This window comes from Plecotus auritus, assembly GCF_963455305.1.
Source record: "Plecotus auritus genome assembly, chromosome: 6".
NCBI lineage: Eukaryota > Metazoa > Chordata > Mammalia > Chiroptera > Vespertilionidae > Plecotus > Plecotus auritus.
Window position 1 is genome coordinate 159,068,694 of NC_137773.1, and position 13,023 is coordinate 159,081,716.

The following is a 13,023-nucleotide window of genomic DNA, read 5'->3' on the forward strand; positions in this document are numbered from 1 at the left end:
TCTTGCCTTAATACATATGTATGTGCCCTCAACAGTATATTTTCTTGTTTGCTTATTTTTAAAATTTAGAGTAATAGTATATCATATATATTCCTTTTAGATGTGATTTTTTATTCAATATGATATTTTTAAGATTCATCCATTTAGTTTATGTATTGTCACTGCTTGTGTAGTATTCCTTTCGGTGAATTTATCCACTTTTCTATCAAAGGACATTTGTGTTGTTCCCAAGTGTTTATATTTACAAATAGCACTGCCATGAATATTCTTGTACATGTCTTCTGTTACACATATATAAAAATATCTCTGGGGTATGCACCTAGGAATGCGATTACTATGTTGTAACATATGAGTATATCCAGGGTGTCCCCAAAAATGTATACACACTTTGAATAATTATTAATTCTAATGGGTTAAATCTGAAAAGAAAGAAACATTAATGGAGCTATCAGAAAAAAGTGTGTATACATTTTTTTGGGACACCATGTATATTCAACTTAAGTAGGTCCACCTTTTTATCCAAAGTGATTGAACACACTCATCAGCAGTGTATAGGAGTTCTTGTTTTTTAATATCCTCATCAACACTTGGTTTTGTCAGGCATTAATTTTTGCCTATATGTGTTTAAAATAATATCAAATTGTATTTAGTTTCATTTTTCTGATTTTAATAAGATTGAGCATTTTTTAAAATATCTTATTGATTTTTTTACAGATAGGAAGGGAGAGGGATAGAGAGTTAGAAACATCGATGAGAGAGAAACATCGATCAGCTGCCTCCTGCACACCTCCCACTGGGGATGTGCCTGCAACCAAGGTACATGCCCTTGACTGGAATCGAACCTGGGACCTTTCAGTCCGCAGGCCAACGCTCTATCCACTGAGCCAAACCGGTTAGGGCTGAGCATTTTTATATGAGTACTAGAGGCTCGGTGCATTAATTCATGCACGGGTGGGGTCCCTCAGCCCAGCCAGCGATCGGGGCCAATGGAGGTTGGCTAGCCAGCTGGGGAGGGACCATGGGAGGGCTTCAGGGCATGTCCGGCCCTCTCGCCCAGTCCTGATCGGCCGGACCCCAGCAGCAAGTTAACCTACCAGTCAGAGCATCTGCCCCCTGGTTGTCAGTGTGCATCATAGCGACTGGTCGAGAGGTCAACCAAACAGTTGGACACTTAGCATATTACATTTTTATTATATAGGATTAGTCATTCATGTTTCTTCATTTTGAAAATGCCTATTTATGTCTTTTCTAATGGATTATTAGTCTTTTTCTTATTGATTCATAGGATTTTATATTTTCTGAACACTAGAATTTGGTCAATTTTATATGATCCAAATCTCTTGTCTCAGTGTGTGGGCTTGTCTCATCAGTCTCTTTAGTCAAACTCTAAAACTTTTGACTTTTGCATTTAAGTGCTTAATCTATCTGCAACTGAGGTTTGTATTTTTTTGAGGTAGAAAACCAATTTCTCTGTTTTCAAAATAAAACAAAACAAAACTGTTTTTCTAGCTCCATTAGTTCTGACATATATCCGATTTCCATATGTGCATGGAAAAGTTTGAGGAGTTGGTTTTTTTTTTTTTTTTGGTTTTTTTTTAGCTTCCAAACAGGTTTTAGGATAAGCTTGTCAAGTTTAATTTTGTTTTTAAATTGTTGGAGTTTTTAATTAGAATTGTATTGGGTCAATTTGAAGGAAATTGACATTTATAGTATATTGGGTCTCCCTACCCATAAAGTTTGTATCTCTCTGTATTTAATTCTCTTGAATGTATTTCAGTAAGTATTATAATTTTCTTCATAATAATCTTATATTTTTATGAAAATTATTTCTAGGTTCTTTATATTTTTAATCCTATATAATAAAAGAATAATATGCAAATTAACAATCACTCCGCTACACCCACTAGCCACGCCCACAAAGCCACGCCCACCAGCCAATCAGGAGCGAATATGCAAATAAACCCAACCAAGATGGCTACGGCCACAGAGAGCAGGAGGGAGGCTTGGGTTTCCCCAGCGATGGAGGAAGCCAAGCTTTCCGCCTGCCCTTGCTGGCCTAGGCCTCCACTCAAGGCTACAAAGTTTCAATGATAGAAGATACATAAACCCAAACAGAAATGGCGGCAGCCACGGAGCTGGAAAGAGCAGGAGGCTAGGGTTGCCCCCGGTGATGGAGGAAGCCAAGCTTTCCGCACACCCTGGCAGGCCCAGGCCTCGCTTAAGGCTACAAAGTTTCAATTATAGAAGATACATAAATCCCCCAAAAAATGGCTACTGCCACAGAGCAAGCAGAAGGCTTGGCTCCGCTCCAGGCTACAAAGTTTCAATTGTAGAAGATAAATATACCCCAGATACCAGGGCCTCCACTTGGGTCGCCGGGGGGCGTGGCCGGCCTGCAAACCACCACAGGCCCCTCGCCCAGGCAGCCTCACACCCCAAGGGAACCCCCACCCTGATCCGGGACACCCTTCAGGGCAAACCAGCTGGCCCCCACCCGTGCACCAGGCCTCTATCCTATCTAATAAAAGAGTAATATGCAGATTGACCATCACTCCAACACACAAGATGGCTACCCCCATGTGGTCAAAGATACTGCCCCCATGTGGACACAAGATGGCCACCACAAGATGGCCTGCAAGGGAGGGCAGTTGTGGGTGATCAGGCCAGCAGGGGAGGGCAGTTGGGAGGGACCAGGCCTGCAAGGGAGGGCAGTTGGGGGCGATGAAGCCTGCAGGGGAGGGCAGTTAGGGGTGACCAAGCCAGCAGAGTAGGGAAGTTGGGGGCGACCAGGCCTGCAGGGAAAGGCAGTTGGGAGGGACAAGGCCTGCAGGGGAGAGCAGTTGGGGGGACCAGGCCTGCAGGGGAGGGCAGTTAGGGGTGACTAGGCTTGCAGGGGAGGGCAATTGGGGGGGACCCAGGCCTGCAGGGGAGAGCAGTTGGGGGGTACCAGGCCTGCAGGGGAGGGCAGTTAGGGGTGACCAGGCCTGCAGGGGAGGGCCGTTAGGGGCAAACAGGCTGGCGGGGGAGCAGTTATGCATCAATCAGGCTGGCAGGTAGAAGCGGTTAGGGGCAATCAGGAAGGCAGGCAGGTGAGCAGTTGGGAGCCAGCAGTCCTGGATTGTGAGAGGGATGTCCGACTGCCCATTTAGGCCCGATCCCCACTGGGATCAGGCTTAAACGGGCAGTCGGACACCCCTCAAGGGGTCCCAGATTGGAGAGGGTGAAGGCTGGGCTGAGGGACACCCCCCTCCCCCGTGCATGAATTTCGTGCACCGGGCCTCTAGTACTACCATAAAAGGTATTTTAAATACATTTTCTAATTTTGTTGGAATATTAAAATGCAATTGATTTTTGCATATTGATCTTATATTTAGCTATTTTGCCATATCCTTTTATTAAGTTTAATAAATTATCTAGAGATTTGGGGAGTTTTTTTCTGTGTACATAAATACTGCAGATGTTAAGTTTTATTTCTTCCACCTCAATCCATATACCTTTTTCCCCTTGCCTTGATGAATATGATCTTTAATACAGTAATGATTCGAATTGGATGTAGTGAGCATCCTTGTCTTGTTTCTCAATTTTAAAAGGTGTGCTTTTAATATTTTACCATTGAATATATTTAATTGCTGTAAGGTTTTTATAGATGCCCTTTATCAGGTTAGGTTAAAGAAGTTGCTTTCTATTCTACTTTTGCTATGAGTTTTTATCATGAAGGGCTATTAAAGCCTATTGGGTACTTTTTCTGCATCTATTAAAATTATGAGTTTTTTTCTATTTAATCTGTTAATAATGTAAATTGCATTAATAATTTTCTGTTATTAAACTAGCCTTGCCTTCCCAGAATAATTCTGACTTGGTTAAGATGCATGCTGTTTTAATATACTGCTCAGCAATACAATTTTTGTGGATATAAACTAATTTCAAATGAGAAGCTAAATCTCTGTTGACAGTAAAATCTTTCCCAAACACTTTAATGGGGTTGTCCACTTTGCTACAGGATGTGAGGATAATTTCTGGCTGTTAGATGTTGGTATTGGCTTGATATGGCAAAAAGGAACACTGGAAAGCTAAGTTATTTTTTACCTTCCGTTCACCTGAGAAAATTAATACAGTTCAGTTGACTCATATGGGCCTTATCTCCCTCAATGAGTTTCTCTGAGACCCAGGGACATATATTTGTTGCTTGCAGCCATGTGGCTTCACTTGCTTTGCTGTTAGTCCATCATCATCCAACAAACATTTACTTACTAGGCACTGAGGACAAGGCAAAATCTATTTCTCAAGGAACAACTATTCTAGTGAGGAACAGAAAAAGTAAACAGTTACAAAACACAGTTATAAAATGAAATGGTACATCTTATTATCTACCGACCACAGTAGTGGTGATGTGTGGGGATGGAGGGATATGGATAGAGAGTCTTTGGGTGCAGAGAGAGGAATGAAGAATCAAATGAGATATGATACTTAAGCTAAGTTTTATGGATGATGGACATTTACTGATCTCCAAGAACCTCATTTGTTTTCTAAGTTGTTAACAAATGATAGTAGCCATTTGTGGTTTTTTTTTTCTCTAGCTGCTCTTTTAGCTTTGAAATTTCATCTCTTTGGCCCTATGACCATATTATCCTTTTCAGGACCTCATAAATAATTTCATGCTTTATTAAATGTTTGTGTTCCCACCTGTGTCTGTGGTCCTTGAATCTTTTTTTCCATAGATTTAGGATTGTGAATGACAAAAGAGAATCTTCTTTGTTCTGTTTTATTAAGTAATACCAATATACTTCATATATAGAATACTGATGATATTGACAAATCAATCATCATATAAAATTAACCTATTAACTTTGTTGTGTTTCTATGAAAATGCTCAATTTATTGTTACCATAAATAGATATTTTAAATTCCAGGCTTTTATATAATCTCTAAGCACATTTCATTTGTATGTCTTATTTCAGTGCTGGACCCAAAGGAGACAACATTTATGAATGGAGGTCAACGATATTGGGACCCCCTGGATCTGTCTATGAAGGAGGGGTGTTCTTTCTTGACATTACCTTTTCACCAGACTATCCGTTTAAACCCCCTAAGGTCAGTATGAAGTATTGATTCATCTTTAGCAATATATATTGTTGTATCTATGTACACATATACATATTCTTAAATATACGTATCTAAGAATGCACATCTATCCTGTTAGTATAGTGTCCAAGGGCTGATTGTATGTAAAAGTAGAAACAGAATGCACAAAAGTATAGGTCATTCCTCCACCTGAGCCCTGTATTTCATATTTCATTGTTTTTTGCCATCCTTTCTCAATGTCTCCTTTTTTTGTGGTGTATGTTTAAATATAACATTAGAAAGCATGTTATGGCTGAAAATAGGGGAGTAAAATTGGGCTCATGCCATCCCTTGAGCCTGAAGCTGGAGCCAGAGCCACACGCACACTGGAAGCCAGACTGGAAGTGGAGGGAGCCCCACCAAGCCGCGGCTTATGGCACCAGCTATGGAACTCTGGGATCTGGAGCCGCCGTGGTTCAGCTGCTCACATGAAGTACATACATGCACACGAATGGAAAGTGTGACCCACAAACTCAAAAAATCACGCCAAGAAATTCAGTAAAGAAGTGTTTTCATATTAGTACAAATGAATAATTAATGAAACTCATATATAAATGACTAGAGCAAGTGCAGGAATACAGTGTCATGAGAATGTGATAGAATTTTCACTTATTTAAATCAAGATTGTGTACTTTAAGAATTCTTCACATTCCTTTCTACTGCCTATAAGCCAGTCATTTGACGAGTTTAAATTTGTTCTCTGCTTTGGAAAGGAAAAGACCCTGAGAACACTGTGTGTATTGACTATCATGAAAGAATTCTCATTTGATAAGACTTACCTCTCAATGCAGAGGGAAATAAAACTTATTTCAGTTGTAGGTTGGAGTAAATTTTAAAAAGCAAGAATAAGTCTGTACCTTCACCATGACTTTCTATAATTTCCCTCCCTTTCTCCTACCTTTCTTCTTTCTTTCTCTCTCTTCCTTTCTTCCTTCTATTCCATTGATGATTGCATGTTGTTTTTATTTCAAAGCAAAAACTAACAACTACTAATTTTTCCAAAGAAGAAACCAAGACATAGAGAAACTAAATAACTTGCTCAGCATTATGCAGCAAGCAAATAATGGTGTCACAGCTTGAACCCATGTTTTTCACTATATTACACAATACATTGTATCCAAGCTGAGAGACTTGGTGGCACTAGTGACCACACAGAGCTGCATTTGGTAGGTTTTCAGTGACAAAGCCATAATATCTTATATAATAAAAGCATAATATTCAAATCAACTGAACAGCAGAAAGACCAGTCAGCGGGGGGCAGGGCTGGTGTGTAGGCAGCACCAGGCCAGCCAAGGCACGTGCCAGCGGGCAGACTGAGGGGACAGCGATGGGGGGGCGGCAGCAGCGACCAGTGGTGGAAGGGTAATCGGGGCACGGGGGGCAGGGTAGGGCTCTCACCGTCTGGTGCCATCCCCTGGTTGGCCCGCTGGTTGCCTCCCACAGAGGGAGGCCAGACTGCGGCTTAGGCCCACTTCCCGTGCCTAAGCAGTCAGTCGAACATCCCCTGAGGGCTCCTGGACTGCGAGAGGGTGCAGGCCAGTCTGAGGACACCCCGCCCCCTGCCGAGTTCACGAATTTTTGTGCACCAGGCCTCTAGTATCTAATAATTATTTTATCCTTTTACTGAATTGGAACCTTATGTCTTTCTTTCTACCTTGGACCAGCCCATAAATCACCTGGAATACCTGTTATACTACCAGTGATGGAGGACCTTTCTCTGACAGCCTCCTCAGTAAAGGAAGTTCAGAGCAGGGGAGAGGAGGGAAAGCTCAAATTGGGCAGTTATGCTACTTGTATGTCTGGTGTAGTCTGTCTACATCTCAGAAAATGTATGGACTTATCCAAGTTCTGCATGACAGAAATGTGTAGATTAAACAAAACTAGAAGGGAAAGCTAATAAGATAGATAAACTAGTTCCGTTTCCAAAAAGACCTCGATGAACTGGAAGGATAGGCCAAAACTAACAAGATGGAATTTAACCTGGCTACATGTGTAGTATTTCATTGAGAATCAGAACAAAATCATGATACAGATAGAAAAGAGAGACCTGCTTTATTTTCATATAAATAAAATTTGTGGGCTCTTGGCTGCCTAAAATTCTATGAGCACATGGGGTTCTTGAAAGCTTAAGGAGACATTCTTAGGAGTATAATTTTCAGGACTTTGAACTGGTTGCACTGTATCTCAAGTGCCTCATTCACTTTTAAGCTCTTCATATTAAGGACAAATGAATAAGCTTGGGAAAAATAAAGTTATTGGCAGTCTTGAGTTTCTTCACTGTGTCTGCACTGCACTGAGCATGAGCTGTGCCTACTTATTTCTCCTCCAGAATACCCAAGGAAGGCTAGGATGTTTCCTTTCACAGATGATGAAGCTTAGAGAGGTTTTCCAATAATGTACAACCACAAATCTACCTGAACCTCTGACTCCAGGGACCATGCACTTTCCACTGAATAATACACAGTTACACTGAAGATGTTTACTAGTAAAAATAGGACATAGAAGGAATGTGATATCTGGCCTCAGATGTTTCAGGAACTCTGCGGTGTGAGTTGGGGTTAGACTTTATCCTGGATGGCTGCATAGGACAAAAATAGAAGCAGGAGGGTGTCAGTTACAGGAAAGTAGATTTCAATTCTATATGTGAAAAATCTGACCCATAGTTGGACAGTCTGGTTTTGAATAGCTATGCCTCTGAAATACTATGCTTCCCTTTTATTTTTATTTTTTTCTTTTTAAATTATCTACTAGGCTTCCCTTTACTGGGAGTGTTTTATAAAAAAAAGAATATTACCAGAAAAAATTAAATCCCTCCACTGAATGAATTTGATTTGACAATTTCTTAGGACAAAGAAAAATCAAACTTTGGTAATGCTAATCACAATTTAAATGCACATTTATTAGAAACTGGTGGGAAGTTTTTCAAAGCATATTATTACCACCTAATTATCAGTTTTAGAAATCAAATTTTGTAGACAGATAATGTTACTCTACAGGGGAAAAGTTTGTAGGTGTCTTGAAAATTGTTAACTAAAACAAAGACTTACTTATTAATAGTTCTGAAGTATCATTGCTCATGCCTTCCTAGTCTTCTGTTACTCTAAGTGATCCATATTTGGCTTAAGCTTTGTTGTTTTCTCTGTTGCCCTCATCCTATGCTCTTTTCCAACAACCTTACCACACACTTCGATTCATTCAACATTTCCCAGTGCTCTGAAGAATGAACCCAGAGTAGGGTAGGTGACAGGTAGAATTGTTGGTGAGAGCAGAGGCTCACAAATAAATCTGATTGGCTATCTACTGGTTATCAAATAGCCATACATAAAATTAGTCTGTGGCATGATTGGATCCATGAAATGAACTTTTCCTAAACTTTCACACTTGGAATATTTACGGACTATAGTGCTCAAATATATCGCTTAATGGTCAGTAGAGCAATTTGGATGAGTCATCTTGTCACAGGAACTTTGTGGGAGTAGGGCTTCATCAATTCGGACAGCCCCACACTTCAGCACCTAAATCCTAATGAGGCAAGAAAAACAATTTTTATAAGTAGGTACTGCTCATTATACTTATTATACTAGTTTTAAATGGGTCAAGTACTAGTTGTACTTTCAAATGCTGTATCTCAGTACAGCTTTTAGTACATTGCTTTTCTAATGCATGGAATCAGTATGTTTATGCATCTTTTACTAAATCTATAGCAATTTTGTTTGTATAACATTGTTAGTTGTATCTAAAATATCTGATGCCAAGTCTTCAGTTGAATTGTTAACCACCAATAATATTATTTCTCTGGGAAAATATTTGTTTAATGAAAATTTAGAAATGACATGGCCAAAAAGAAAAGCATATTGTTATGCTAGTAAGTCCCAAAGTTTTTTAATACCATATTTCTTTTTCAGTGTAGGCATACATTTTAATGTTATAATTCAGATATCTATTTATTTCTAAAGTAGACATTGCTTTATATCTTATTGAGGATTACATTTTCTTATTCATTTTATAGATAATTACTCCTGTGCTCAAAATCTGCACTTTTTTATTTTAAAAGTCTAATGCATATTGTAATATTTTAACTTTGCAAAGTCTACATACTTGTAATGGAATAAAAAGTAATTACAAATAAAAAAAAGGGAAAAAATTAAATAACCTATAATCCTAATCCAGAAAGTAATTACTCATACCATTTCTTTTGAGATTTTTGTTCTCTGCATACCTACATATAAATGTTTTTATGCATACACACAAATATATATACACATAAAAATTGGGCCATATTCCTCCCCATGATTTCAGAATTAATTTTTTACCTAACATTATATATTCACCCACCACTATATGTATTTCCAATAAGCATATAACTACATTACAATTATAGAGGCTACAAATTATTCAATTATATAAATATGTCAAATTTAACTAATTTTCTGTGATTGGACATTTAAGTTCTTGTCAAAATTTCTCTTATAACCAGTGATATGATTATGTGATGAACATCTTTATAATTACATATTTTATATACTCACATTATTATTGCCTAAGGCATATTTGTTGACATGGAACTTCTGGGCAAATGGGATTATACACATTTGTAGAAGTTTGATAAAGGTTGGCAAATTGCCCTCCAGAAAAACATTGTATTCATTTACTTCAGGGTCATCCACACATGATGGTATAGAATTCCCTACACTTATCAGCTCTGAGAGTCCCTAGTCTTTGAAAACTGATATCTCATGGTTCCTTTATTTTTATTTATTTGACTAACCGTGAAATGTGGAATCGTTTTCTTTTGTCCAGTTATTTCTCTTTTTGTGAATAACATGCAAGGTTTTTTTGAAGTCCCACATCAAATAAAATTAACAAGTGTACTTGAAAAATTTAGAAGCAAAATCATGAAATATGTTTTATTCCTATATTCTTTTATTTGACTGAAAATATTGTGACATCAATATGTCTAATGTTTCACATCTCCGAGTTCTAATGACATATGTCAGATAACATGTCAGATCTGTGTTTTTACAGTAGAAATACCCAGAGGAGCCTATTTTCTGTCTCCTGTGGATCTGGATATTTTATTTGAAAAATAATAATAATAAGTGGGCATTCTATAAAGATTTAAGGGTAGATAGGAAGGAGGATCAAGCATGTTTGTTATTTATTTGTCGTTATCCCAAGACAGCCTATGCACAAGTTAAACATGCTGTCTCAATGTTCAAATCTATTACTGGAAAGAATTTTACTCTTTGGTAATGGAAGACAGTATCTGCCAGTCGATATTTTCCAAAAAGGAATGATAACATTTATACCTAAGATCTTTAAAAACAACAATAACTACATGTATACATAGAAATATTCACATGAGAAATAAAGCTCTTTAATGTTAACATCTAAAAGCTTTTTAATATAGTTTGTTCTTTCATTACAAATTTAATCAAACACATATGAAAATAAATCTTAACTTGGAGGTCATTTCAGAGAGTATTATATGTTATATGGGGGTAATAAAATCTAACTATGAATCACTTACTGATTAAATGTCAGCTAATAAGAAAGGTCTCACCAGCTTTCAGATGATGAAATAGATAATTTAGGTCCGTCAGATTTTCATTTTGTTATCCTTATTAGATTTTAAACTTAAATTTACAACTAAGGCTAATAGTGAATAAAATAGCTAGTTAGTTATAGTAAGAAGCTATGATATCCAGCATTTAAAAGCCAGAGATAGATCTATAACTAAAGTTCAACAATTTTATTCTAACTAGGTTGTTATCATTGGTTTGTTTTTGTTGCTTCTGCTACTGTTCAAAAAAAGTAGACAGTGTCCCCCAGGATTTTTGGAAAGAGCCATAGTCTGCATGTGTAAACCCAGCTGCCTGCTCATTTGCTCTGGCCTTGAGGAAAGAACACACTCAGCATGGAGTAACATGAATTAACTTGTTTTTAACCTGAGTTCATACATTCATATAAAGCCTTGGCCATGAATCAAGTGCTTTCATACACATTGAATTGCCTATCTTACATCTCTAGTTGAACATCCAACAGTCACCTCAAATTTAACTGTTCCAAAGTAAACTATTGATTACACAACCTTACCTCACTCCTGCCAAAGCAGTTCCTCTAATCTTCCCCATCTCAATGAGTGGAAACTAGTTTTCTAGTTGCTAAAGTTAAAAACCTTGCCATCATCCTTGACTCCTCTCACACAGCCTAGCTAGACCTGAGCCACCATCGACTGCTCCCTCCCCTCTTCCCCCCCCCTCCCCCCGTCTCCTGTCTGGTCTCCCTGCTTCTGCCTTATTCCCTCTGCAGTGTCTACCCCTACCCATATGATCCTTTTATAATTAAGTCAGATTACGTCAATTGTTTACCTAAAACCCTTCAGTGATCCCCAATTCACTGAATAAAAGCACACAAAATCGTAAAGAATCACCCTGTTCACAATATACTTTTCAAAATCGTCAATTCGCTCTTGACTCAAACACTAAGCATGCTCCTTTCACAGAGCCTTTGCATTTGCTCTTTGGTTGGCCTTTATTGTCTTGCCCCACAGATTCACCTGGCTCACTCCAGTTCTCCTGTCATGTGTCCGCTCACATGTCACCTTTTCAGAGGGGCTCTTGCGTGACAGCTCCCAACCACCTATGCTCCCTATGAGCTACCCCTCCACCCCCCCACACTTGACTTTTCTCCATAGCACCTCACCCTCCTGCATTATACATTTCTTCATTTATGAATTTATTGTTTCCCTTTCTCCAGTTATCATGTAAGCTCCAAGATCACAGGGACTTTGTCTATTTTGATGTCACTCTGTATTACCAGCCCCGGCACGCTCAACCCTATGCCCCTGGATGACTAAGCCCATGGTGCCTGGCCCTGCCACCATGACCCAATACCCCCAGACATATGGACCTGCCTGGTCATTCAGTAGGCATTCAAAAAAATTTGTTGAATTAATTTAATCCATACAATTTTGCCATAAGACAGTATTCATTACCTCCCACTCCACTTCATATATCAGAAGACTGAGGTCCAACAGAGTTTAAATGGCACATGGTCACATGGGAAGGAGGTAGCAGAACTGAAATTCAAACCCAGTTCTCAATGAAATCTTTCATTCCCCAATTACAGAGAAGGCTTAAATTGCTATTATCTCTGGAAGAGGGAACACTGGTTCTTAGATTTTACACTCTGGTATAAGTTAATTATTTAGCATATCTTTCTCTAAAGCAGATGTGTTGGGCAGGAGACCAAACAGAGAGGCGATGCAAGGAGGACAGAATGTTAGGAAGAGATTTTGAGTGCTTATCTTTCAGTTTTGCCAAGGGCCCTCTTTCCAGAGGCACCTGGGGCTTTTCTCAAATGTGTCCCTAATTCACTAAGTATTAATTCTGGGTCGCGCAGTAAAGACACATTTCTGGATTTTGCTCACCGTAAGCTAGACGATAAGTCGTTTCACACTTTACAGTTAATGAGGTCAAAGCCAGCCTTTGTGTCCCCAGTATCGACTGGGCTATAGTATTGCTTACATAGCATAAGTCAATTGTTTTTCTTTTTAGTGCATTCTCCTTTGTGATAAAACTTTTAAAAACGCCATGCTACACCTTAATGTTGTGTGAAATTTTAAAATGAATGTGATGAATAAAAGTAGATCAAAACAGGGGTCATTGTTTTCCTGCTTTTAAAACAACATATTATATCCATTTATGTGTCCAGCTACCACTCCCAGCCACCACCAATTTAAGAATTACTAAGAAGTAGGATTGGATTTTGTTTTTTCATTTTCAGGACAAGGAGTACCAACTTTATTTGTTCTAAACCAAATTAAATATGGTTATAAGCTAATAGAAAATCAGACATTAGGATGAAAGGAAGTTCTCCCTCTCTCCCCTGCTTTCTATA

General features: G+C 38.6%; 1 protein-coding gene across 2 annotated transcripts in view; it reads left to right on the forward strand.

The window, feature by feature from the left end:
* LOC308252076 (ubiquitin-conjugating enzyme E2 E2) overlaps positions 1–13,023 on the forward strand; it is a 258,291-nt gene that overhangs the window by 181,848 nt on the left and 63,420 nt on the right. For both annotated transcript variants that reach the window (XM_080676061.1, XM_080676060.1), the window contains exon 4: positions 4,959–5,091. In XM_080676061.1, the coding sequence (XP_080532187.1) occupies positions 4,959–5,091 (133 nt within the window). The remainder of the gene's footprint in view (positions 1–4,958; positions 5,092–13,023) is intronic.